Source organism: Macrobrachium rosenbergii, chromosome 12, assembly GCF_040412425.1.
Source record: "Macrobrachium rosenbergii isolate ZJJX-2024 chromosome 12, ASM4041242v1, whole genome shotgun sequence".
Taxonomy (NCBI): Eukaryota; Metazoa; Arthropoda; class Malacostraca; order Decapoda; family Palaemonidae; genus Macrobrachium; species Macrobrachium rosenbergii.
The window spans coordinates 31,381,384-31,409,139 of NC_089752.1; the positions used below are offsets into that span (position 1 = coordinate 31,381,384).

Here is a 27,756-nt window from a genome sequence, read left to right on the forward strand (position 1 = left end):
GTTCCCCTTTGGCGTAAGTTATTCCTAAGGTATAGGGAATTGGGTATCATACGATATTTGCGGCTTGATGTTTGTGGATATATATAATATATGTATATATATATATATATATATATATATATATATATATATATATATATATACACACGTGTTCATGTATGCAGACTTGTTGCTATTTCCTGGCTACTGACAAATGAAATCACGTAATTAAAGATCAAAATTCGTCTCAGTTGTCGATCCATTTCAAGGAGTAGGAATTCAACATTACAACAACCGAAAACATGCGAGAATATAATAAACAACTCTTATGAGTAGGCTTTGTATGTTCCCAGCTGTCCGTAGAAAAGATACAAATCATTGACTGATAAGACAGCTGTCTTGTGGGATTGAAAACTCTCCCAATACTCTGGAATTACAAATGTTGTTCTTTTAACATCTGTATAATTGCTTGTGAGTTTTGCTCCTTCTTCGGTCTTTATTTTTTTCCTATTCTATTATCTCTTGCTTTGTCTTACTTTCGTATGTTTATTCGGAATCAATTGAATATTGTATGCATATGATCAAAAGTGCATTTGTGGTTGTACAGTATGTGTTATTCATCGCGTTACGTGTCTGGAAAAAGTAACTTCAAACTCGAGGCTTTTTTATACGCTTTCATTTAGCTTGCTTTTTTGTCTGTTGTTTGTTAGTTTGTCTGGGTCAAATCTTGTAATTCAGTTTTCGACCTGTTCCCTTCGTCCAGTGGGCTTGAAATTTTGCATGGTTACTCAATCCTGGTGACAGTACAGCCTTACATGATCAGTAGGTCAGCAGTGACCTCTACCCTACAGTGACCTCACCCAGTATTTCAGGATTGGTATGAAACTCTTAGGATTTTCCATACCTTATTTGACTCGGTAGAATAAGTTAATAAATCTACGGATTTTTCAAATCTTCTTCAGCTCGACAGGATAAAAATTTCGTTAACTACAATCATGAATCGGTTACAATTTCTGTCAGAACGTAAAAGTATAAAACAAATATAAAGAAATTTTGTTTAAAACACACTTTTATTAGAATACACAAAAGGTAAAAAATAATTTTTCGAGACAAAAGGATTCTCTTGCAATTAATCATGTCTGCAAAAATAAAGGCGTGGGTGCCAAACAATGTTTGGCGTCCACGCTTTTATTTTTGTAGACATGATTAATTGTAAAAAAGTCCTGGTGTGTCTCAAAAAATTATTTTTTACTTTTAGGTGGATTCTAATATAAGCGTGTTTAAAGAAATATATTTTTTTTGTCTTAATTTCAACGCGATTTTTAGTTCCGTTTTTGAATGTTCCTTATAGCATTTATTCCTTTTTTGTAAAGGGTGATTTGCAGCATCAGGATCGTTCAATTTTTAGAGTAAGGGTAATTTTAGTTACGATTTCAAATTTTCCTATCAAACCTAAAATTATCGGCTGGGACTCTAGAAGTCGGAAAGGTATAACGAATTCGTTTAGAATGTGACAAAAGACAGTTTGCATATAATACTTTCAGTAGAGCTCAGAATTTTGTGATATCATCGTATCTCGTAACCCCGATGTGTGTTGTAGTAATGGGCGTGATATGAAATAAATGCAATTAAATCTCTCCAACTCTTTCGTGGTCATGTCTCCCTTGCTATTTTTCATTGTTTGGTTTCATTGTCTTTGATTTATGTCTTCTCACATGTTGTATTCCTTCGTATTTATTATGTTCATGATTTAATTTTTTTTTTTTTTTTTTTTTAACTCTGAAGATTGGTCTTCTTCCGTTTAGTCAACCGTTGCTTCTCTGGTCAAATCCAGTTCGTTGAAGGTTATGTTTTAACCTTTCAAGACAACGGCGTTTCCCTTGCCACCAGTTGAGTCTTCAATTTTGTTTTCATCCGTTAGAACTTCCTGTCTTCAGTCTGGATACTTTTTTCCCTTCATTATTCCGCTTAGGCTGTCTTCAAGAGTGTTGGCTTTTATAATGCTCACATTTTCCCACCTTCCAGTGGTCGGTTGATGGATTTATTACTGTAAACAAGTGCATTAGATACTACAGATTGCTCTGTTTAGTACTGTTAACTAGTGTAACATTAAGCATGGTCACCGATGTCTCCTCTTCTCTGATTTAGTTTGGTTTAATAGTAAAAACGGGACTCACAGTAACTGTGTTCACTTATACGTCATTGTCACTGGAATGATACTTTTTCAGCTAAGAATGACTTCTTTTTATTCATTGGCCATAGCTTTCAAGGGCCTCTTGATTATAGTTTGCTAACCTTATCTCGACAGTTTCGACAGTATTTTACGCCTCAGACTTAGCCAACCCACGGATACTGAGAGGAATTTGCGGGCTGGAGAGCCCATTGCAGTGGTCGGTTCTTCTTACTTGTTTCATGAAACATTGAACTTGGTATATTTTATAATGGAAGGTTTGTCATCATGTATGAAGGGAACTCTATCAAGTCTTTTCTAGTAGCTGCTGAGCTTCATTGGAGTAAGGACGTCAGTCATTGTCTCTTCAGCACAGATTAGAAAAACCTGAGAAAAGAGAGAGAGAGAGAGAGAGAGAGAGAGAGAGAGAGAGAGAGAGAGAGAGAGAGAGAGTCGTTGAGCGGCATTCACTGAATCGTTGCTTAATTTTTCTTTACCCTTTACCAATGGTTTGCGGAAATTGCAATAGTTTACAAGTCAGATTAACCAACAGATGGGCGGAAAAACGCAAGTTTACTAGTTAACATTGGTAGAGAAACTAAATTTTAACATTGGGGGTTATCATTTCGGTGACTGTCATTCATCACTTTCCTTCGATGTGAGTGAGACGTGTTACCTTTGTTGTCTCATAAATTATAGAATGGTTACACCAAAAACTCGAAGCGAACGTAATTTGTTCTCTTTCGGTGGCCTTAGATTTTTCGCAATGTGGTTGGTCTAGTGTGAGAAGGAAAAGTTTCTCCATTGTCATAGAAATAACAGTAGAACATTTAAGTCGTTTCTTCTGAGTCATGAGTAGTCTCCATGTCACATGCGGTGTGGGTTAAGCCTTTTTTTTTTATTCATGATCTAGTCGATATATGAATGTTCTCAAGGGGAAAAATTATAGTTTTTATAATGTTTTAGAACAATGAATTATATAAGAACAAGTAATTTGTTGGTAACGGCGGTTGTGTGACGCCATTTTGTAGCATCCAATCAATAAAAAAGATACGATATAACGTAACTGTCCAAGAGTCTGGCGTTCCTCGTCTCAAGCTTCGGTCAAAGTCCCAGAGGGGGAGATGATGCAAGGCTGACTGAGAGTATGTCATTTCCTGCAAGTGCTCTTTCACTTTTTTTATTTTTTTTTTGTAATCTTAGGGGAGAGAGAGAGAGAGAGAGAGAGGAGGTGGAATGTGTGTGTGTATATATATATATATATATATATATATATATATATATATATATATATATATATATATATATATATATTTAATGTGTGTGTATATATATATATATATATATATATATATATATATATACATACACATTATATGTATATATATTTTATATGTATATATTACATATATATACATATATAATATATATTATATATATATACAGTATGTACTGTGTATGTATATGTATATATATATATATATATATATATATATATATATATATATATATATATATATATATATATATACTGTATTATACTTTGTATATATAATGTGTGTGTGTGTGAGAGAGAGAGAGTAAATCTTAAAGCAAAAATAAGCGAGTTGCTGTCTTGTATTATAGCTATAAACCTGTCTATAATGACCCCGTAGTAAAGCCCATGTCAAGGCTGCCAGTCCGAGCAAGTCATGGGCATCAACCCCGCACAGGTCAGAGGGCCATGCCCTTAGTAGGTCACCTTCTTGCATGCGGTCACGATTACTGTTATTCGCTTACTCTGGGGTTGGATGTGAATTTGACATATGGAATGCTTACGATGGTAATGATAATGGTAGTAATAGAAGTAGTACCAGTAATAATAGAATTGATAATTTATCGTGTCATGAATTTCCATGAATTGCATATACTCAATAAATTTAGGATTGTTTTAGTTTCCCTTATATCTTTAGATATTTATTATTATTTAACGGTGTTGCGATGCTATTTGAAAGAAATCTGTCAATTCAGCAGAGAGGGCGACATCCTTAAAAAGGAATTTGTCAGTTCATAAATGGTTTTCTTCGTGGAATCTCATATAATAATGTATATTCAGAGATACTGACGGATTTTTTTTTTATTTTGTCGCTTTTGTGTGTCACAATGTAAGTTTGTTTGCTGCGTCCTTAAACTACGGTTTAGCTGTCCCTGAAATATGAGAATCTCTCATGCTTTTATATACTGCGGATAGCAACACGCTTTGGTGACGAAATTATCACCCTCTAGTTAAATGATTAAATACTAATCGGTCTTAGATCGTAATAAAATAAAATGATATCCTTCTTACGCATTATTAGATGAGTTTAACAGATCAGTAAGCTGTGTTTTTTTTCATATGTAAATGCACATTTAGGTATTGTACATCAGTTATTAGATCAAGCTAACCATGAGCCAGTACCACCTCTTCAACTCCATGAGCAACCAAGGTGGAATAACCTAAATATTCCCGACGACTTATTGAGCACATCTTTTGCCCAACCCATTGGGTATTTAAGGAACGTACTTGCCTCCAGTGTATATATTGTTACTGGTTGCTCAGGTAGTAACTGGAAGATAAAAGTCTTCCAGGAACTTTTATTACAATATGTAATGCGTGTATGGGTACAATGTTTAATTATTCTCAACAGTAAGGGGTTACTAGTCCTGCTTCAATATCGAGAGACCCAGTAATCGACTTAGGCAGGGGTCAGCAATTCAGGCCCATTTTCTGAAAAATCTATTATGCATCTATTGATCTGAATTGCACATTATGTACAGTATGAAAAAAGTTACGGGTTAGGAAATTCATCTTAAAAGACTTTCTGATGCTACAGAGTTTAATACCTGGTGATAACTCCTGTGATTGTATATATATATATATATATATATATATATATATATATATATATATATATATATATATATATATATATATATATATATATATATATATATATATATATATATATATATATATATATATACACACACATATATACACACACACACACACACACACACACACACACACACACACACACACACACACACACACACACACACACTAATGAACATCCATCAGGCACTGGAAACATGGAAGAGTTTTGGCAAGCTGCAGATCACTGTTCCATTTTAGAAAGTGAAAGAGAAGAAGAAATTCCATCTCTGAGTTTACCTTGTTAGAAAGTGAACTGATTGATGCCTCCTTAACCAGTTTTTCCGTTGGAATTGGAAATTTAATCGACCATAAAGAACAGAGCGCAGCGGCAGAAGTGCTGCGCTCTGCAGGAACTCGTCAAGGGAAATTTCGACTCATAAGAAAGAGGAACTTCAGAATCATTCTGAGGGGTGGTCGTCCTAAATATCAGTGGACGAAGATTTCACTGGCGTTGTTATGTGCCTGCCCACAAGTTAACAAAAAAGAAAGCAATATGGCATAGCTTGCAGACATAAAGAGCGAGTTCAGTTATAAACTGAAATTGAGAGAGAGAGAGAGAGAGAGAGAGAGAGAGAGAGAGAGAGAGAGAGAGAGAGAGAGAGAGAGAGAGAGAGAGAGAGAGAGAGAAATAGTTTAAAATTTAAAATGAACCACCTGTTAGGCACATGAGGTTATGAGACAGAAATGTTTTCCCTTCGCTTACTGTCGATTCGTATGTACGAGCTTGTGATTCTAAACAAACTGGCAGAAAGAGGTCCACTTTCCAATCCAGTATATCCATTTTTAAAAATAAAAGAGCATTGTAATATCTACAGCGATTAATGCTTATTTAGGGGATCCCAATTTACAACAATACAACGATGATAAGGAAAAGAATATTGGTAAATAAGGAGTTCATGTTGATGCCTGTGTCAAGAAAGTTTTGAAGAATATCGATCATTAGATTTCGTTGGTAAGAGAAGTAAATCATGAGCAAATAGATTATTTTAAAAGATTCTTATATAGCTAAAAAGCATTAAGAATTATGCAAATGAGACACGAAATACTGACAAAACGGAAAACAGTTGAAATTATTTTAAAAGTGTAATTACAATGACAGTGTAAGTTCTTTAACAGTGATCGTGTGAATGCCTCCGTAATAATGATAACTGAAAGGTTTCAAGTAATAATCGTCACATGAAGTTCTGTTCAGTAATGATCGGTAAAAATACAAACGGCATTGGAATTTATGACATTAATAACAATAATCACACGAAATTGTCGTAACAATGATCACGTCAGGGTTTCTTCAACAACGATCATGAGAAGGTCTCATTAATAAAGGTCACTTCAACAGCGATCGGGTGAAGGTCGATTAGGTTTGAAATTTAGAAGACAAGAGCAGTGATCATGCTAAGGTCTCCGGCTGTAAAAATTCGTATACATCATTTAACAATGACCAAGCGAAGGTCTCTCATCACAACGATCAAATAGAGATATGAAGGTCTATAAGAGTGGATGTGAATGGTTGAGGCTACAGCCAGGGGCCTGTTGTCGTGAGGGTGACCTACAACGACCTCCAGCTATAACAGGAAAACCGGTTGTATGAAGTTGCCCTTTACCCGTTGCCATTTGGACGAGGTCGTTTTTTTTTTCCTTTTTTTCTTCGAGAGACATGTTTTGCCTTTCGATGCAACGCACTGTTTTGTGGCGGACTCTTATTTTGAGTTTTCGTTCCCTAGTCCTTGCGGGCCACACTGATGATTCGTACTGTCGCGTTCATTACATTCAACCTCGAATAGCGATGGTGTGCATGGGTCGAATATGTTGCTTTTGTGTACTGGCATTGCAGGATGGAATTGGATCTATATTCTTGTCGATTATCGTAGATATTCAATGTTCATATCTTATCCAACCCAGACAGCATCAAGGAAGAACTTTAATTATGTTAAAGGGTCTATGTAGACGAGTACGTAAAGAAATGTCTAGTTTCTAAGCTAGAATATATTAAAGCTTTGGAGAAGACACACTTTGGTATCCGATTAAGCGATTAAGGTTTTAGTTTAAAAGACTGCATTTTCATTTTATAAGAGAATAGAATTCCTCGGAAAGATCCTCCTATTTGTCTGTGCACAGGAGGTCAGTAACACTTCAGCAATAACCTGAAAGCTGCGTCAACATTGCAGATCTGTCGACTGCAGCACCTAGAAGATAATTCCACGAATAACGACAGAATTTGGAAATATTTTCATGACAGTCTTTCATGAAAAAAAAAAAGTCTTGATTCATTAACCAGTGATGGTTGCATTGGTTGTGAATTGCTTCTGTAATACTTTTTAAAAAGCTTGCGACAGTTATAACTCTTAATAACGAAGTTGAACATGTCCTCAGGTCTTAGATAAAATAGCAAATGCTCCCAGTGTTGATATCAGATAAAATTGCAAATGCTCCCTGTGTTGATATACCTCATATTTTTTTGTTTACTAAGCAAAGATTAAAAAGTAGTTGCATTTCAAATAAACGCAGTTTTTACACGCATTACACAAGAATCCATATTACACGCTCAAATACCACGGCTCAGTGAAGCGGCACACTTGAAATGAAGTGAAAGTGATCGCTTACGTAAGCGACAGCCCGGAAGGAAAGAAGAATTACAAAGAGATGCAAAAGAACGTGAATAGTCAACGGAAGTTTGACGCATTCATGGACGCCACTAATTCTATAGACAAAACGAAAAAGTATATTAGACTTACCCAGAATCGAGAGAACTAGGAAGAGGAAAACTGCGGACGGCGGTGCGTTCATGGTGGTGGCTGGCCGCTGTCTGACGAAGCGATCTCGGCTCTGGAAGCCAAGCGGCAGTACTCGCTGGAAGTGCACGTAGCTTCTCGGATACCTGGTAGCCATGATGTTAGGGGGCGGGGATGGGGAGGGTTGATAAGCTCGCCCACTCTCACCTCTTCAGGTATTCTCCTTTTTCTTATCCTCCTCGTCTCCTATGCTATGTTCTTACCCATTCACCTTGTCTCCAGATCTTCCTCCTTTTTCAAGAATTCATGTCTCCCCTAATTTTTTATGCTTTTAAAAAGCCCATTATCCTTCATTTTCTTAATTTCTTCTTCCAGGCGTTTTGTCCTTATTTTCAGCTGTTCGGGCAGGTGCATTATAATTAATTTTTATATTTTCCCTTTTTTCATTATCCCTCATCCTCTCTGTTCAGTTTTTTCCTTGGATTTCGATCTTCCCTATCCTTCCATTTCAGTCATTCTTCATGCAGAACACTCAGTTGTATCTGGTGCAGGGTTAAAAACTACTGCTGGAACATGTGTTTACTTTTGTTTTTCGCGTGCAAACCATTCATCCTCTCATAAGTTTTTCTCTGTTTTCTAATCACCATTTCCATTTCGTTCTGTCTCTCTCTCGTAATGTTCTTATTTGAATCCAGCCCTTACTGAACGACCCGCTGTTCTATCTTGGGATTGTTTGTTTGTGTTTATTTTGGTGTTTAGTCTTTAGTAGCACCCAAAGGCTACGCTGAAATGCTGTGGGGTGCGTTGTACGATCTCTCCTGCTAGGGAGCTCTTTGATATGTGCGTTTAAAAGTTCATTGGGTCTGTCTTTCTGTCTTTATGCCTCTCACTCTCTCATCATGAGCTCTTGCTTCATTCATTTCCTCGACCTTTGTTTGCACGATAGTGACCTCTGATCTTAAAACCGGCGTCAGAGTATCTTTTTATAACCCCGACTTCAGGAATGGTACCATTGTTTAGAAATGTTGCTGGTTCTGTGCTTTGTTTTGTATTACCTTATTAGAGGCCGTTGAGTGTGCCCTTGACCTATGGTATAGACATGACACTGACCTTTGTCGTTTCATTCCTTTTTCTTTTTTGATTAGGTACGCAATAGTGTAACGTTAAATTAATTAGAGCAAGAAATTTTAATTGTTTTTCGACGGAGCGTAACGCTAGCGGTGTTATCTGTTTTATTTTGTAACAAGGAAAATTAAGTTACAGGATGACGTGCAAGTATTGTTATTGGCTGAAGGACGGTGAATTATTCCTGCCAAAAACCTTTAGAAAAATAAAGATTAGGCTTTTAATATTTCCCATTTATTCACCTCATTCTCGTATTTTTCTTTAGTGAGATTTAATTTTTGTGATCTCTCTCTCTCTCTCTCTCTCTCTCTCTCTCTCTCTCTCTCTCTCTCTCTCTCTCTCTCCTTCCTTCCTGTTCCTTGTTATAACATGAAATTTAGTTCAACCTGCCGATCTTGTATAGTTAACCTTCCTCTATGCCCATGAACCCCTGGCATTAGCTTGTCGTGGAAGTCTCGTCTGTAATGCTTTAGGTTTAGGATGTTTCAGTCATGGCTTTAACACCTCAGTCATGGCTTTAACACCTCTTCGAAAGGGAACCAGTGGCGCTATTAGCATAAAGGTAACGGAAAGTGGAAAGTATCCTTGGCGCGTTGTCTTTCGAGATTTTTTATGATGCTAATACTCGTACTGCTCTCCTCAGTTGTGCTTCTGCTTGTGAAAGAGACAGATGCGAGTACAATAGGGTTTTTAGGTTTGAGTGAATAAGTAAAACCTGCTCCTTAGGCTAAAATCTGAAGCTAAACAAACAGGTCATACTAGATTATTCATGAACTTATAAGTTATGTTTTCATGCTGGTATATTCTTAGAGAGTTCAGAATTTTATGTTTATTTTACAGATAACATATATAATTGAGTTATATTTTTACTAGTTTGGTCTCCATACAAATTAGCAGACAGGGCCAGAAAATGTCCAGGGTAGTACAAGGCCAGCAAGAAAACAGTATTTTTTGTATAATTAAAATTTTTATTCACAACTAAATTTTGTAAATTAGTTCTCTCTAGTCATGCCGCGTGTAAAATTAGAAATATTCAGTTCATCATTCTTTTTATGAGTTCAGCCACGGAAATCATACGTTTCCACACAAAATAACGTAAATATGTTGTGGATGTAAGTAATTTTTTAGTCCCTGAAAAATGGTAGTAGCCTGTCTAAGTTCCATTACGTGATGTATCACATGTATTTAAGTAATTTCTGATAATTGGAAGAATAATGGAATTACTGTTATTAATGAGAAAGATGTCCATGAAGTCAATACTTGCCAAGAGAAAAGGATTCTTTAGGCTCCACCATTACTGTACTGTACTGTTCTGATGTATAGACATAAACTGCAGTCACCAGCACTCTCTGGTGAATTTTTGTCATATTTAACTTAAGCAAGTCAGTAAGAGAAATTCGCCTGTAACATGCATTAGAAGTTTTAAAAGTGGTTGCTAGAGTTGATGGCCTTGTGACGCAATTTATTCACCTGATATCTGTTCCTTGTGTTGCCTTTTACCGATAATGCGTCACAAACTCAGAAAACGGACAGTTGTTGCTTCAAAGTTCCGTGCTGTATTGCTGGATTGAGGGTACTTTATACATTTCAAGTTACTGGGGTTGGAAACCTGGATCTCTTTAATTGAAAATGATTCTAGGTGATGAAGTCTTATTTCGATGCAATGATTTTAGACTATTCGTGTTTTGTTTCATTAAATGAGGATTTATCATGAAATCAGTTGAGTCATTTCGCAAGGTAATGTGATCTTCAGCATTTTAAGCCCAAGGCCAGGACGTTTATTGACGTAAAAGATAACGAGTGCTTTTAACTGTATTCTGACAAGCCGGGCTGAAGTAGTATGTACGCTTTAAATTGATTTAAGTGATCGCAAAGAAAGTCAACAGCCAATAAAAAACATTTCAGAACGAACTACAACTTGCTTAGCGTGAAGGGACTAAAATGGTCTAAGGAAATTTGCATTTTGTACTCAGTTTCTATTGTAGGTCAACGGGTTTTAGAGGTAGTATTGAAAAATCTAGTTTTCGCAGAATTACCATAAATTGTAAAGTACCTGCGCACGCTTTACGCATTTTGTGTGTTAGGCAAATAGTTAGGTTAAAAACACCGATGTTTTTCTTTGATTTTCCTGAAAGATTTAGTTTAAATGGGCTGACAAAAGAAACACCTCTCCCTTTAATTGATAATAGAATTGTTAGAACGGTATAGGTGTCCTTGTAAAGCAACCAAATCCCCTGTTTTTGTACCTTTGATAAAGATCCAGAAAATGGATGCCATTACAACCAAATTGGGGTAGGTATCTACCATTTTGGTAATTGTAATTATCTTCCAAGAGTAAGTGTTGGGTATTTCGATTTTTTATTGAATGAGATTTCACTAGATTATGAGATTTTTTGGAGTAGAAATAACGGAACAGCCCTTAACCTGCCACCCAGTATGAGGATATACGAAATAAAGGTATTTCGGGACATAAGTCTTTGACAGTGTTTGTGGAAAGGGACGCGTTTTCACTTACTAAAGCAATAAATAAAAGTCATAAATCAAAAGCAGCTTCCTTTTGATATCTTGGGAATGCTTGAATTTTTCTGGGCATGATAAGTGGAGGAAAAGGTGAGACAAGAATTGTTGTAAGATGAACTTTCGAATTAATTCCTCTAACAGTGTTCTTGTATGAACACCGTACCCAGGCACTTGCACTTTTTTTTATTTGTGATTAGTTTTGTCAGAGCGTCGTCCCTTGGAGAGAGTAGCTTCCAGTTCTTAGCAATCATTATTTAAGGATGAGGTTGCTAGACTTTCACCCTGCAGAGGATAGCCCCGGTTGTATTAGTAACGTTTCGAACTAGAAGATTGTCACTCATCCAAGCACCAACCTAGGATGCACTCATCCAGTTTTCCCTATTCATGTGTTGTCTGAATTTATCATGTTGAGAGTGCATTATCAGTCTTGAAGAGGAGTTTAAGTGATGCGTGTGTATGTAGTCATTAAACAACAGAAAAACCAATACATTTAACGGAAGATTTTATTTAACAGTTATCAGCGATTAAACGTCTTATGGGCATACCATAGTAGCTACTGTTTTGACTTGCCCTTGAATAATTAAAGTACTATGCAATAAAGTTTTTTCATTTTAACTGAATGTCAGCATTGTTTGTTGGATACTCCAGATATTTGTTTTCTGTGAAGCTATCTTCCTTTCTAGAAGCCTTACGGAAGATTATCCTGCCAACTATCTGATCCTCAGAAGGAAGTCAACACGGAAAAATGAAGTCGTTACTGAGCATTCCCATTCTTTTAAATAACCTGTTAATCAGATGCTTCTTGTGTGAGCTAAACAAAGACAACATTCCTTCACTGGTATAACGGTGGGATAATGAAAAATAAAGAAAAACAAGTAAAAAATGCGCCATAGTTTTTTCGGCGCAATCGAGTATTCTGTACAGCTTATAATCAAGGCCACCGAAAGCAGATATATCTTTCGGTGGTCTTGGTATAATGCTGTGTGAGCTGCGGCCCATGAAAGTTTAACCACGGTCCGGTGGTGGCCGCCTGTCCTATATCGTTGCCATACGCACAATTATGGCTAACTTTAACCGTAAATAAAATAAAAACTACTGAGGCTAGAGAGCTGCAATTTGGTATGTTTCATGATTGGAGGGTGGATGATCAACATACCAATTTGCAGCCCTCTAGCCTCAGTAGTTTTTAAAGATCTGAGGGCGGACAGAAAAAGTGCGGACGGACAGACAAAGCTGGCACAATAGTTTTCTTTTAAAGAAAACTAAAAACTGAGATATCAATAAATGTTATTACAAATTTTTTTGGACGTTTCACATTCCCTTTTCTTGTAAATAACATTTTAACTACAGTATGTGATCGTTTGTGTTTTATGCCTCAGCGATGTCTAGGTTTGATAACTGAAAATAAAAAAAAGAACAATCTAGATTGAGTGGACGTCTACACATGTCCGTGTATGTAAATAACTTGTTAACCATTTGTCTGCGTCTTGTTTTGTCCAATGATAACATGTCTTAGTGGTATCAGATTTAATCATGGCAGGATAAGAAAGTGGTAAAGAAAGAGAGGAAAATTAGTTGATGATCTTGGGATCAGATGGAGGTAAAACTCTAGGCATCTGTCTCCGGCTTGCTTGTCAAGATGGAAGTTTATCTTCCGCACAATATTTTGAGTTAGTAGATTCTGGTGAGGACTGTTTTTTAAGTTTTAAAAGACGACTAAGACCAAACAAGTTTCGTTTATTTTGTTTGTATTAGTTTTAAAGCAAAAAAAAAAAAAAAAAACATAAAGAAGTTGTTTCATGTTTTCGATACTCGAAAGGAAGCAATTGAGTTTGAAGCTTAACGACGAGATAGAAGCGAGTGCAGTGCGAAAGGATGGGAATTAAGGATGTCATGTTAAGTATGTGTTGGATCCTGCTGTTTCGAATAGCCTTGATTCTGTAAGATATACTATCATCCAAAGAAATAACACAATATGTTCATCATATTCATCTTAGGACATGTAATAGACCAGCCACTCAAACATTACGCACACACGGATACACACACACACTCACACATACTGGTATTTGGTTTTATATCTGTTAATTGAGAAACTGACTACGATATTACTATGCACACTAAAATATTGCCCTGCTCGTCCTTGTATGCTATTTCAACTGTTCTATTTTTTGATGTTTCATTGCACGTTGTTATACCGTTATCTTCACCAAAAGTTGCTAGTGCTATTATTTCGTGAACGATTTGACCAAAGTACCGCTCAGGGGAAATAGAAAACGAATCTTGCGGGATACAGTTGAACCACGCTTTGGTCTGGATTTACTCAAAAGACTCAGTTCCATCAAAATGGAAGAAGGCTAACAGCTTTATCAATGCGAATTCACCATATTTGTAGGTCCACTCTATTGTGACCTTTGCACTGCAGTAGAGTCAATTAAAAGCTTCTCACTCAGCTCAGGGTTACTGGGTAAGAAAAAAGTATCATGAGGGGCGTTTTAGGCGGTAGGGGTTCGTCAGGGATCTTCAGATGTGGAATTGGGGAGAAACAGTAAGAGGAAAAACAGGTTTTATGCAAGTTGCTTCTTTATGGAATTATTGAAAACCTTCCTTTATGAGGTTAAGCCAGGTTGTGACTTCTTTTCCAACATGAAAAAATTCTACGGAGATCACGTTACAATTTTCAGCTCTCATGCCTGCAGTATAACAAAGCCTAGGAAAATGTTCTTATTGTTATTGTTATTACCTTCGGCAACATAAGGTTAAAAAGTATTTCACAGTATCTTCACGTGATGGCGATTTCAGTCGTACTTATTTTTGTATTTCGGACGTATACGTTCGGAGGAGTTCTACGAGCCCGAAAAGAGGTGTATATAATTATAGTATAGGTTATTGTTTTTATTATTATAATAATTAATAGATCGGAAGAAGGAAACTTAACGTAAAAGTCTCTTGGCATCATTCGTAACATTCTTCGCTTCTTGCGTAAACGTTTATATACCTACAACAAACTAAGTTTTGACGTTTTCTGACTGTGAAGTTGAAACAACTTCACTTTTAAAAGGGATGATCAGTTTGTATGTGAATATGTATAGTTTCCGGAATGTTGTTGGTATATGGAAAGAGCGGAGATGGGGGTGGGGATGGATATTCATGGGAAAGATAAGCAAAGTACTAATGAGCTAGAAAGTCTTAGTTTTTCATGTTAGAGCTGTGAGACGGAAAATGAAAAGGATTAAGGCAAAGAGCGTAATTACAATAGTGAAAAATTGGCATATGCTCTACAGCTGGGTTTAGAGTTATATTGTGGGCCAGAGACTTCTTTTTCTCATGAAGGGTTTCTGTCAGATTTTCCGATCTTGCTTACACCCCTAAGCTATGGAGTCCTCTTCCTACGTCTGTCTTTCATAACTTCTAATCACCCTGCCTTGAGTGGCAGGACAAGCCGCCTTTTTGGTTAAACTCAATCTTTCACCCTCTCTTTTCCTGGTTTTCTTCGGGTCTGGGCTAAGGAAGGGCATAAGGCGGCTGTCCCTTTACCATTTGTTTATAAAACAAAACCGTAAGCCTCGAAATATTGGGGTTTTTATAGCACGTTATTAATAGTTACTCAGAAACATGGAACTCAAGGGAGCATCTTTTAACCAAGAGATTGATAAAAGATTATCCGAGGCTTATGAATTTCCAAAGGATAAAATAGACCTACCTGGTTTTGGCTTTAAAACATTCCAATAGTAAATGAAACATGAAGGAAATGAAGTCCTTATTATAAAACTGAATTTTAAGTAATGAAATGCTGGTACCCTAAGGGAACTATAATTTGAAAATATTTGTGAACGTAAGAAGATATGAATGTATAAAAAAATAAAATTCACACTATATATGTGTGTGGAAACCATCTAGACCAGTTGTTATTGCAGGTAACGATTACAAGGACCTGCTGAACAGTGTCACCTGATATATATATATATATATATATATATATATATATATATATATATATATATATATATATATATATATATATATATATATATATATATATATATATATGACGCACTTTGCAGTAACCATGATGACTTCTTAACGTGTTGAGTTCCTTTCACTTTTTTTTTTTGTACATGCTTATCACTACAAGTATATGTCGAAATGGGTTAAGAAACAAAGAAGCTGCCACCTTTCGTGGTAGGATTCACTCCAGGACGCGAGAAGTTCCTTCAAGAACGCTGTAACACACTTTGCTATGAAGGCGTATATAAATGTAGTTTACAACACAGTTCTTGCACACATATGTATTTCGAATTCAGATGTATTTTTATAGTGCTGACAAGACCTGTCCGGTCCGATCATATCATAGTGTTTCAGTTGTTGTTGCCTTCTAGCTTAAGTATATATATATATATATAAGTATATATATATATATATATATATATATATATATATATATATATATATATGTACATATATAAAAATGGATTAATTTCAACCAAACTTGGTAGACATAGTACTTACTATCTCGAAAAGAACACCGTAGGGGTAAGACATCACTAGCACCAAAGGGGTTGTAGGTGGAAGGGCTTCCCTGGAACGGGGCTGGTTCTACCAGTGAAACGGGGCTGGTTATTCCCGTAGACTCAGTAACGTTACGAATTTATCATACCTAATTTCGGTATACTACAGTACTTATGACTTATTATCTGGAAAAGAATACTGGGGGCGGGGGGGGGAAGACATCAGTGGCACCAAAAGTGGGGCGGGGTTCGGAAGGGGCTGACAGACAGAGAGAGACTGAGAAGGAGAGGAAGTGAGAGAGAGAGAGAAAGAGTAGAGGGGGTGTTAGGGAGAAGGAAGAGGGAAAGAGACAGGTAGGGTTGGAGAGAGAAGAGGGAAAGAGACAGGGAGGGTTGGAGAGAGAGAGAGAGAGAGAGGGAAAGGAAGTGAGAGAGAGAGAGAGAGTAGAAGGGATGTTAGGGAGAAGACAGAGGGAAAGAGGCAGGAATGGTTGTGGAGAGAGAGAGAGAGAGAAAGAGGAAGTGAGAGAGTGAGGGAGAGAGAGAGAGAGAGAGAGTGAGAGGGAGAGGTAGTGAGAGAGAGAGTAGAGGGGGTGTTATGGAGAAGAAAGAGGGAAAGAGTCAGGGAGGGTCGGAGAGAGAGGGAGAGGAAGTGAGAAAGAGAGTAGAAGGGGTTTTAGGGAGGAGAAAGAGGGAAAAATGAGAGAGAGAGAGAGAGAGAGAGTAGAAGGGATGTTAGGGAGGAGAAAGAGGGAAAGAGACAGGAATGGTTGGAGAGAGAGAGAGAGAGAGAGAGAGAGAAAGGAAGTGAGAGAGTGAGGGAGAGAGACCTTACCTTACAGACCTTACAGTTCGTTCGGGTTGGCCCAGGTCCCTTAGTGTGAGGCACCTTTGATGTCTACCAGAGAATTGCTAACGCATCTTCCGGTATATTTTGCATCTTCCAATCTTGGATGGTCTGGGATGCATCTTAGATATTTGTTGAGCTTATTCTTAAACACATCTATGCTCACTCCTGTTATGTTCCTCAGATGAGCTGGTAGCGCATTGAATAGACGCTGCATTATCGATGCTGGTGCGTGGTGGATTAATGTCCTGTGTGCTTTAATTAGTTTTCCTGGTATAGTTTTGGGTACTATTAATCTACCTCTGCTTGCTCTTTCTGATATTTTTAGCTCCATGATGTTTTCGGTAATTCCTTCTATCTGTTTCCATGCTTGGATTACCATGTAGCGTTCTCTTCTCCTTTCAAGACTATATAAATTTAAGAATTGTAGTCTTTCCCAGTAGTCAAGGTCCTTAACTTCTTCTATTCTAGGTTTAAATGACCTTTGCACACTCTCTATTTGTGCAATATCCTTTTGGTAGTGTGGGTACCATATTATATTGCAATATTCAGGTGGACTACGTACGTACGTTTTATAAAGCATAATCATGTGTTCAGCTTTTCTTGTTTTGAAGTGCCGGATAACATTCCCATTTTTGCTTTGCATTTTGCCATTAGGATTGCTATTTGATCATTGCATAACATATTCCTGTTCAACATCACACCAAGGTCTTTAACTGCTTCCTCGTTTGTGATTGTCTCATTATTAGGTCCTTTATATGCATATAGCATTCCTACTTTATCATCATAGTTCACTGATTCAAGTTTATCAGAGTTAAATACCATCCTATTTATCTCTGCCCATTTATATATTTTGTTTAGGTCTCTTTGTAGCGAGTTCCTATCTTCATCACAAGCAATTTCTCTACTTATTCTTGTGTCATCTGCGAAACTTCTTACTACTGAGTCCTTAACATTACTGTCTATGTCTGCAATCATAATCACAAACAGCAATGCAGCTAACACCGTACCTTGTGGCACACCGGATATTACCGTAGCTTCATCCGATTTCTCATCGTTTGCAATCACTATCTGTTTTCTGTTTTACAAAAATTCTTTTATCCATCTTCCTACTTTGTCCACAATGTTATGTTTTCTAATTTTTTTCGCTAATATATTATGGTCTATCTTGTCAAAAGCTTTCGCAAAGTCTAGATAAACCACATCTGTATCTTTTTCATTTATCATATTTTTATATATGCTTTCATGGTGGACTAACAGTTGGGTTTGTGTACTTTTTCCGGGTACAAAACCATGTTGTCCTATATTGAACAATCTATTTTGCATTAAATGTTTCATTATATTTTTTTTCATTACCCTTTCATAAACTTTCATAATATGAGATGTAAGACTCACAGGCCTATAATTACTTGCCTCTAGTCTTGAACCACTTTTGAAAGTAGGAGTAATATATGCTAATTTATGCTCATTGTAAATCTTGCCTGTATCTATACTTTGTCTTAATAGTATTGCTAGTGGCTTTGCGATTGAATGAACCACTTTCTTTAACAATATGGCAGGTACGCTGTCTGGTCCTGCTGCTGATCCATTTTTAATTTCATTAATAGCCTGCGCAATATCGGCTTCTGTAATATCTATATCCGATAAGTATTCAATATTTTCATCTCTTATTTCTGTATCATTATCTTCATTATCAATTCTAGGTGTAAATTCACTCTTATATCTTTCTGCTAATATGTTACATATTTCCTTTTTTTCATTCGTTAATCACCCTTAGTTCTTAGACGGCCTATTTCTACTCTTATTTTATTCATTTTTTTTGCATATGAATAAAAAAATTTAGGGTTTTGCTTGATATTTTGTAGGATCTTTTCTTCTAGGTTCCATTTTTAATTTTCTTTTGATTGTATAATCTTTTGTTCTGCAGTTTCTATCTTACTTTTTAGTTCCATCACTTTCCATGCATTCTTTTCTTTTGCAAGACCTTTTTTCCACTTTCTGATTTTCTGGAACAAGATCCTTCTGTCTCTTGGTATTCGTGACTGATGTTTACTTTTTTTCTTTGGTATATATTTTTCCACTATTTCCTCTAATATTTTATATAATATACCGGTATTTACCTGTATATTATCACTTACAAATATGTTTTCCTATTCTTTGTTTAATTCTTCATTTATTTTTGACCAATTTATATTCTTACTATAGAAATTGTATTTTCCATATCCTTCCCATTTTTTCGTCTCTTGCTTTTCTCTGTTTTCATCTGCTTTGGAACGGACTGTTAGTTCTATGACATTATGGTCCGAAATACTCGTGTTATACACTATTATTTCTTTAACATAGTTCACCTCATTCACAAATACTAGATCTAAAATATTATCCTTTCTTGTTGGCAGGTGGTTTATTTGCTGAATGTTATGTTCTAGTAGCATATCTAATAGCTTTTCAAATTGCCTCTTATCTTCTGCGCTACTATTGCTCTCTTTTTTATATGTATAAATACAACCACAGTCTCCTATTCATTCTTTCCATTCTACAAAAGGAAAGTTAAAGTCTCTGGATAGGAGTATAGTCCGGTCCTTGTGATTTCTACATATATCATCCAATTTGTCAATTATTATGTCAGACTCTTTAGTATTAGGGAGTCTGTATATTACAATGTTCACTAATTTTTCAGATTCAAATTCTACCGCTATTAATTCACATTCTGTGTTACTATATTTCTCACAGATTTTTCCTTGATTGGCATCTCTCCCATATATCGCGGTTCCCCCTTGATTTCTATTTTTTCTATCTGATCTATAAGTTTGGAAACCCTTCATCTGGTCTTCATTACCCGTCTCTTGGGAATACCAGGTTTCACTTATATTCATTATTTCTATTTTTTCATTTTGGGTTAGTTCTCCTAAGAACTCTATCTTTCTTTTTGAGTTACTCGAAACTAAACCCTGCGTGTTCATCACTATGATGGTTTGCGTATTATCTCCATTATCTAATATGGGTAATAATAAGGATTTTCCCATGTCTCTTTCCTGTTCTGATATGTTGATCTTTTTTTTCATTTCCAGAAATTCGTACATTAAAAAATCCAAGTTTTCCATTATATTTGATCTTCCATCTTCATATTTATACATTTTGTGCCTATACCTGCATTTATCTCCATATCTGCACCATCCCCTAACATCATAGATACATTGCTTGTTCCTTGTGCTATATCTAGGTGCTGATGCCTCATATCGTGGTGCTGACATTTTGTAATGCGTTGTTGGGTTGCTTTTTGCTTTCATCACATGATCTTTGTTCCTTTCTTTATTTGTTTCATTTTTACCTTGATTTTTTATGTATTTGATTTTGATTGTGGTTTTTCATGGCTACAGGATGCATGTACCTACATTTTTTATTAAACCTACATCCATTTCCTTCTCCAGTTTTTACATATTTTTGGATGTAGATCGCTGCATTCTTCTTCATAGCCTTCTAGATATGCACATTTGCCATAGATCTCATAATTGTGACATATCTTGGGATGTTTGTAATAACATCTTTCACCAAACCTGCAATTCCCTCTTTTCAAAAGGGTGCATACTGTGTCTTTCTTTTCTTTTCTTTTTTCTTGTTCATTCCCCTCAGTATGGAGATCCGGGTACAACCTCTTTGGGATTTTATTTTGATTTATCAGGTCATAATTTATTTCTTCATATGTATGTTGCTGTATTGCCTCATATATAGAATCTATGAGTTTCTCTGCATCCAGAGAGAGAGAGAGAGAGAGAGAGAGAGAGAGAGAGAGAGAGAGAGAGAGAGAGAGAGAGAGAGTGAGGGAGAGAGAGAGAGAGAGGAAGTGGGAGAGAGAGAGAGAGAGAGAGAGTAGAGGTGGTGTTATGGAGAAGAAAGAGGGAAAGAGTCAGGGAGGGTCGGAGAGAGAGGGAAAGGAAGTGAGAAAGAGAGTAGAGGGGGTGTTAGGGAGGAGAAAGAGGGGAAAAATGAGAGAGAGAGAGAGAGAGAGAGAGAGAGAGTAGAAGGGATGTTAGGGAGAAGAAAGAGGGAAAGAGACAGGAATGGTTGGAGAGAGAGAGAGAGAGAGAGAGAGAGAGAGAGAGAGAGAGAGAGAGAGAGAGAGCGAGGGAGAGGAAGTGAGAGAGTGAGGGAGAGAGAGAGAGAGTGAGAGTGAGAGGGAGAGGTAGTGAGAGAGAGAGAGAGTAGTGGGGTGTTATGGAGAAGAAAGAGGGAAAGAGCCAGGGAGGGTCGGAGAGAGAGGGAGAGGAAGTGAGAAAGAGAGTAGAGGGGGTGTTAGGGAGGAGAAAGAGGGAAAAATGAGAGAGAGAGAGAGAGAGAGAGAGAGAGAGAGAGAGAGAGAGTTTATTGGTTTTTATTCAGAGTTCCTGGGCAGCGCCGGGTTATCAGCTAGTATATATATACGTGTGTGTGTGTAATCAGCTGGTCACGTGTACAAGGTTGATATGCATTCTTTTTTCTTTAGCTGCAAAGGATTCTTAGCTTCTGAAATCCCTTCCGCTTTTTTGGGTAGAATTGTCTCTACAAGCGTAAACCGAGTGGGAAATAAATGAAAAATCTTTCACTGTTCGTGTCAGCGGTAGGGCATTAACACAGATTTCTGTGGGCATCGTGCTTACATGGTGCTCAGATTTAGCTTGTGCTGGAAGAGATGATTTACTTAAAAAGGGATTGGATAGTCCATGTCACCTATCAGTCTTCATAGCTCTTGCTAAGCAATATATACCACGATGTGTTTTGGTTGTTTATTTGAATAGTAATAGCCTGGTGAAGTATTTAACTTGCTTAATCAACATGAGCAGAAATGCTAGGACTACTGATGTATCTTCTTTTTTCAAAGCTTGACGTTTGGCACAAACTTCTGAAGTCCCCAGAAATTTCCATGTACTGTACTGTAGCGAAAAATGAACAGAGCCAACAGTAGTCGAGGGTAATGTTTAGGAAGGGGGTTCCAAACACCCTTAAAATTCTCCTTGGTAATGTAGTGGTTTGTAACTAGTGGGACGAATTTAATTGTGGTTTGTGGTTGTACCTTCCATTTATATTGCAGTAAAGGAGTTGTTGTAGATAGTCAACAGTTCCAGCCTGGTAGCTTTTCTTTTATTTTCTGAAAATATAAATTTACTTGAAATCATTCAAACACAATTTTCAGTGGAAGTGCAAGGTTTCTGAAAAGAAACTATTCACTTTTTCGGGTTCGGAAGTGATGATAGATTTTTCGACGAAGGCGCCATAGAAATATTTCTGTTTTGGTTAACATAGGCTTATTAATCTTTAATAAGCTACTGCAAAATTTATGTTGGAACCTTAAATAAAGAAGAACCCCTTATGTTATTTGGGAAAGAACTCTCCAGGATCTATCCATTTTGTCTACTAACGTTAGAGGGGTTGAATATTAGGAATCGCTTTGTACCAGAACTACACCAAAATTTTGATATCTTTTTAACGTTTTTAAGTAGTTTATTATATGGATACTGTTATTTGACAGTCTTAGCAATCTCTGATCCTTACAAGAATATCTTGACGCAGATGACGGCCTTTGGCGCTAATACAAACAACTCTGGCGGGAATGTGTAACTGTGCCTTATATTAATTGCTTTGGAGGGTAAAAATGTTGCGTCTGGAAATTCTCCTAAGACTATGTTACTCCGTGATGGTTCACAAGTTCTTTAATTTTTTTAGAATTAAAGAAAGTATATGTACAAAAAAGTATTAAATAATAACAATTGGAATGAATTTGAAATTTTTCCTGGCGTATATGAACCAGTTCCATATAATAGATATCTGACATGGAGTTATATCAAAAGAGAAACGTAAAATTTCGTCAACACATTAAGGATGTGAAGAAAAGTTCATCAGCATGTACCCCTTGTGCAACCGCGATTTACGCATAAGTTAGTTTGCTGTTAAGACGGTGAAACCTTCATAATATGTTTCACAAAAAGAATTGAGGTGCAATGAGGTAGGTTACTTGGAAAAATTAAAAGAAGATACAGAATATTATGTTCAGCACCTTTAATAACAACAAATATTTGATCTTTTGAGGCTGCTGAATCTGTGTCGGCAGCTTAGGTTTGTCTTCCAATATAGTCATACATTCCTTCCGATGGAATATGCTACCATTGCCAATGTTTGGATATTTGATAATCAACTGATGCAAAAAAAGAAATATTAATCAGCTGTTTATTTTATCTGTTGAGAAAAAAGACATGGGTCGTGTAAATTACCTCCTGGTCATCTAGTTGCAGAGGACACAGTGCAGTGTCAAAATAATGTATAAAGTGTATTATTGAGAGGACACTGTTAGCACCAAAACCGAGGATCCAATTTCATTCAGTTAAAATAAAGGCTATGAAGAATTTGAATACTCTGTTGTCCTTTGGAGAGGCTTTAAAGAATAGCTAAGTAGTACGAAGGATTAAAGAAGTCCTCACTACCAAATCAGCAAATGAGCATAAGAAATACTGGAATCAGAGATTGACACCAAAAACAAATGTCTTAAGCAAAGATAGTTTATTAATACCACTGTTGACAGTTGAACACTGTGAAATAAAAATTAGTAGAATTATGGTTGTAAGTAACAACAGCAGGTCGCTTACACATTAAAAATAACCTGGAGGCTGTCCTCTACTAAGTAACACAGGGGTCAGAATGGGGTCCTCCATCACCCATGAGAATAATATTTACCAACTTGCTCATAAAACCTATCTCTGTTACCTCAAATTATCGAACATAAATTTCACCAATGCCATGTGTGGTGATGAATCACTGGTCTTCTCTCACCTTACCAGAGGTTTCTCACAACAGCATTGGGAGACCAATCGTCATTATCATCTTTGTCAGGAAAAATTCCAAAGTCCTCCAAAAATCAGAAAGCAAGAAAAATGGACTGTTGCTAGACAAAAAGAAATGCAACTCAAGAAGATCCTTAATATAGAGTTGCCCTCAGGGGATTTGGTCCCCACTGTACCCCAACAGTGGACTTTGAGCCAAATATAAGGAGCTGAAGGGTATGTTACGTGAAAATTCCCTAATAGGTGTGTGTCTTTCTAGATGATATTGGATGAATATGCACCCTGTGTAAGGTGACGTGCTCGCCACAGAACCCAGCAACTCCAAAATTGGACATCACATTAAATTCCTTGTCTGTGTTCGTCAGCACATTCCACAAGTCTCAGTTCATCTAAATTCTTCATTCCAGTCTGTAACAGTTTAGGTACCACATAACAAGGTAGAAGACTATGGTACTTCTATTTTCCTTTTGTCAGGTTACTCAAGAGGAATTGATCGCCTTGTTTTTCCAGGTTCCTCAGCCATTTCTTTTTTTCTGGGGGGAAACAATAGGTGACCTCTTTTTGTATAGGGATGTTACATAAAATCAGAGAGGGATTCAGGAAGCATATAAAATGAAAACTTAGGCATACTTAAAGCTGGAGAAATCACACATTACCATATTTAGACTTCTGTTTTGTGTATAGTCCTCAACATTTTTACCTCAGCTACAGGACTGATTTTGGTACGAGACATACAGTAGTAACAACTGTGACAACGGGGTATTGATTCTTCTGTTGTAACAGACACTAGCGATAGGCTATCTGTTTAGAGACCACCATGACGATGTGCAGGACTGTTTAACTGGCCAATTCCAAGATAAATTCAAGATCCTAGACTTGTATTTTGCTGCAAGGACATCTCTAACTTGTTGTTTTAGACACTGCACCATTGAAAATTAGTAACCTTTAAGGAGCAAAGGGCTTGGTTTCATAAAGTTCAGGGAAAAGGAAGAAGACATCATCGACAGCTTCCATATCATCTGTCAACAGCAGCACCCCAATCTGCAGTATTTGGAAAATAAAATGAGAGAAATTGCTTGGAAAGTTCACCTAATCCTTCTTTGGTGCTTAAAGTGAATAATGTTCATATAGCTGACCATAAGGATGCCAATAACATATTTGTAGAAAAATTTGCCAAGGTCTACAAAAAAAGAAAATAAAATAATTTTCCTAGGAAACAAGTTTAACAGATCAGAACAGCAAACCAAGAACTTTGCCAATAGTAGAAAGAATGTTACAACTTGCCTTTGGAAGGCGGTTTGATTTTTCTATAGGTGGCAATGGAACATTTTTTAGACATATTTCAGGAAACTCAAAACGTTTCATACTGAGTATACTGAACAGAATATGACCTAATAGCAGGTACTAAAACATAAGAAATCACCAGTGTTATACTGTACTTCTGTTTGGAAAAGACCCTTTAGCAGCAGCTCTGATGGAGTGCATTGAAAAGAAAAGGTTGTAAATGTAAGAGTGATATGCTATCGAGTGATAATTAATATTTTATCTTCAGAATTCAGAATATTGATTCTGTTATAAACAGTTTCATACCAGTAAACCTTGTGTAAGAAGCATTCACCTCCAAGCAATACTGTAACTGTATTCTTTGGCATAGTGTAGGTAAACAATGCGGCTTGGAAGTATGGAGTTCTTAAGACTTTGCATGATTGTGGTCACTGAGGAAAAATGCCTCTATTCATCAAAACAGTCTTATCCCTCAGACCCTGTGAACTTTGTTGAAGTTGGTTATAACTTACGTGACAAGAATGCTAGTGAGATGGTCCTCAGTGTAGTGTGTTAGGTATTCTACATGATTTTGCTCTTGCCATTGATGGTGTAATTTGTCATTCCTGTTGAGGTTTTGAGTACCTGAATTTTAGATGATTTATCAAATCAATATCGTTTGCTGCATCCCGATTTGCCCTATTTAGTAATCAACTAAGAAGCTAGTCCATCTATAGTTATGCATTTTTGCTGCATTCATGGTATACTTTGGGATCTGGACCTTTGCCGTATGGTCAAAGTATTTCTTGTACTGAGGAAGTACGCTTTCTAGGACAGGTGTTTTACTTATTTGGGTGTCCTGCCCTTAGCATATTGAATTGTCTAAAAGTTTTGATATCCTGAAAGTGTTGTAACACCTAATTATGGAACAGACAAACATAATACTGAAACTGCATAGAACTTATTTCATTTGAAAGATGTCGTAAGGATGTGAAGTTCGTTATTCAGCTAAGCCTAGTCGGCTTAGAATGTTATATTCTGTACAACATGCTTGTCTTTGTCTTGAAGCTGGGGAGTTTTGATCCTTCATGTCTAGCTTGCATGTTGATGCTGAAGAGTTACAGCGCCAATTTCACTTCTTCGGTAGTGGGATGGGATACAATTTGCTCAATTCCATGGTCTCTTCAGTTGCCAGTAGAAATTTTTATAATTTTTATGAGAATTTTACAAGCTGTACCAGCCTTAAAACTAAGAGTTTTAAGATTTTAGAAACAATGAATGTTGCAAATAGTTTGTTATACCCTTTTACATGTTATGTGTGCTTGGAATTACCCGTTACCAAATTCTGCAGTTATATTACTGGGGCAGAGAACAATCGAGGAGGAAACAAGATGGGTGTTTTAGTATATTCCTCAGAACATGTAAATGTTACAATGATTTTTATAAAAGAGTCGAAATCCAAAGCTGCATTGGTTGCAGATTTTTAGAGATGGTTTAGTTATGAAATAGTAATTTCTACTAGAGAATCAAATTTTGCAGCTGGCCTTTATGGGAGTTTTATTTAATAGAGCATATTGCAACTCTCCCAATATCTAGTTTCAGCTGCAACAATAGTATAAGAGTAGGATCCAGCTAAATAAAAAAAAATATATCAGAGGGTGAAGTGTAATGTGATGCTTAGAAAACAGAAGGTTGTAATATTCCATCTTCATATTGATCTGTTGTGGTTAACTGTTGAGAGTTACATCATGAATGGTGGAAGAGTTACATCATGAATGGTGGAAATGAACATTTCTAGGATCATTGCCTTGTCCTGCTGACTTAAGCACATGCTGGCTGAATGTCCTGGTCTACATGAACCAAGAGACTTTTTTTTTTTCAAGCAGGGCGGAGACAGATGAAAACTGTTGTTTGGTCAGAAATTTACGAGAGAATATACTGTGCAGTTCTGGTAGGATTTTTAATTTCACTACAGAAGCTGGTTTTCTGGAACGAATGTAAATCTTTACTTACTTCTGTTTTAACATAATGTTAGATCATTAACATGACCGATTTTTTCATTCATCCTGTATACTGATATACTTTCTTTACTGATTTATGAAAAATCCAAACATCTTTTCGCCGTCAGCGACCCTGGCGTTTTGGCACCAGATAGTTCACAGTCAGTGAATCGAATATTTGATCAGTGGGCCCACCTATTTCTTGAGGTTGGAACAAAGGGGAAAAATGTCTTTATATATTCCTAGAATCTTAGGATAACTAAAATAAATTTAACTAACCTATTTAAATCTAAATTTATGATTAAAGACAAGAAGCATAAGCGTATTAGTAATGTAAACATTATTAAACAAATAGATTACTTAAAAGATTGCTGTGTGGGAGAGAAAGTTCTCATAAAAATCACTGAGAACTCGAAACTTACTTCGGTTGTAATGTATCGTTTGTATAATTTTATCCAACAATGATGAACAGGTTATTGTTAACCTAACAATTGTTTTACACATAGTAAGGTTTAGGAAAATAAAATGAAGAAACTGTTACTTTTCAATTTAAGAAGATCAAACTTTCTTGGAGTACGTTAGCAAAAAGAGATGAAATGTGCATTTCAGACGTGCATTAATTCATCATATTATTTACACCTTTTTTCTAGTTTATGTGTTTAGACTTTCATTATTAGATAAAGAGTTTTAAGAATCTTGCCTAGAAGAGTTTAATGTTCTTGATTAAATTTGTAATAGTATGCTTGTGTTCTTTCAGCAAAATATAACGTGGCTTTGAAATATTTGGTCATAAAGCACATAAGAACCTCTGAAATTCATCGTTTTCTTCTGTTTATGGGTTTAATTTCTC

At 36.4% G+C, this 27,756-nt stretch overlaps 1 protein-coding gene and 1 long non-coding RNA gene across 2 annotated transcripts in view; one reads left to right on the forward strand and one right to left on the reverse strand.

Annotated features, from left to right (window-relative positions):
- The window catches only part of Cda4 (chitin deacetylase Cda4), a 36,446-nt gene extending 28,440 nt beyond the window's left edge, over nt 1-8,006 (reverse strand). Inside the window, exon 1 of the mRNA XM_067113826.1 lies at nt 7,838-8,006. Coding sequence (XP_066969927.1) covers nt 7,838-7,991 — 154 coding nt within the window. The 5' untranslated portion in view covers nt 7,992-8,006. The remainder of the gene's footprint in view (nt 1-7,837) is intronic.
- LOC136843607 (uncharacterized) overlaps nt 1-27,756 on the forward strand; it is a 268,880-nt gene that overhangs the window by 82,943 nt on the left and 158,181 nt on the right. The window lies entirely within an intron of this gene.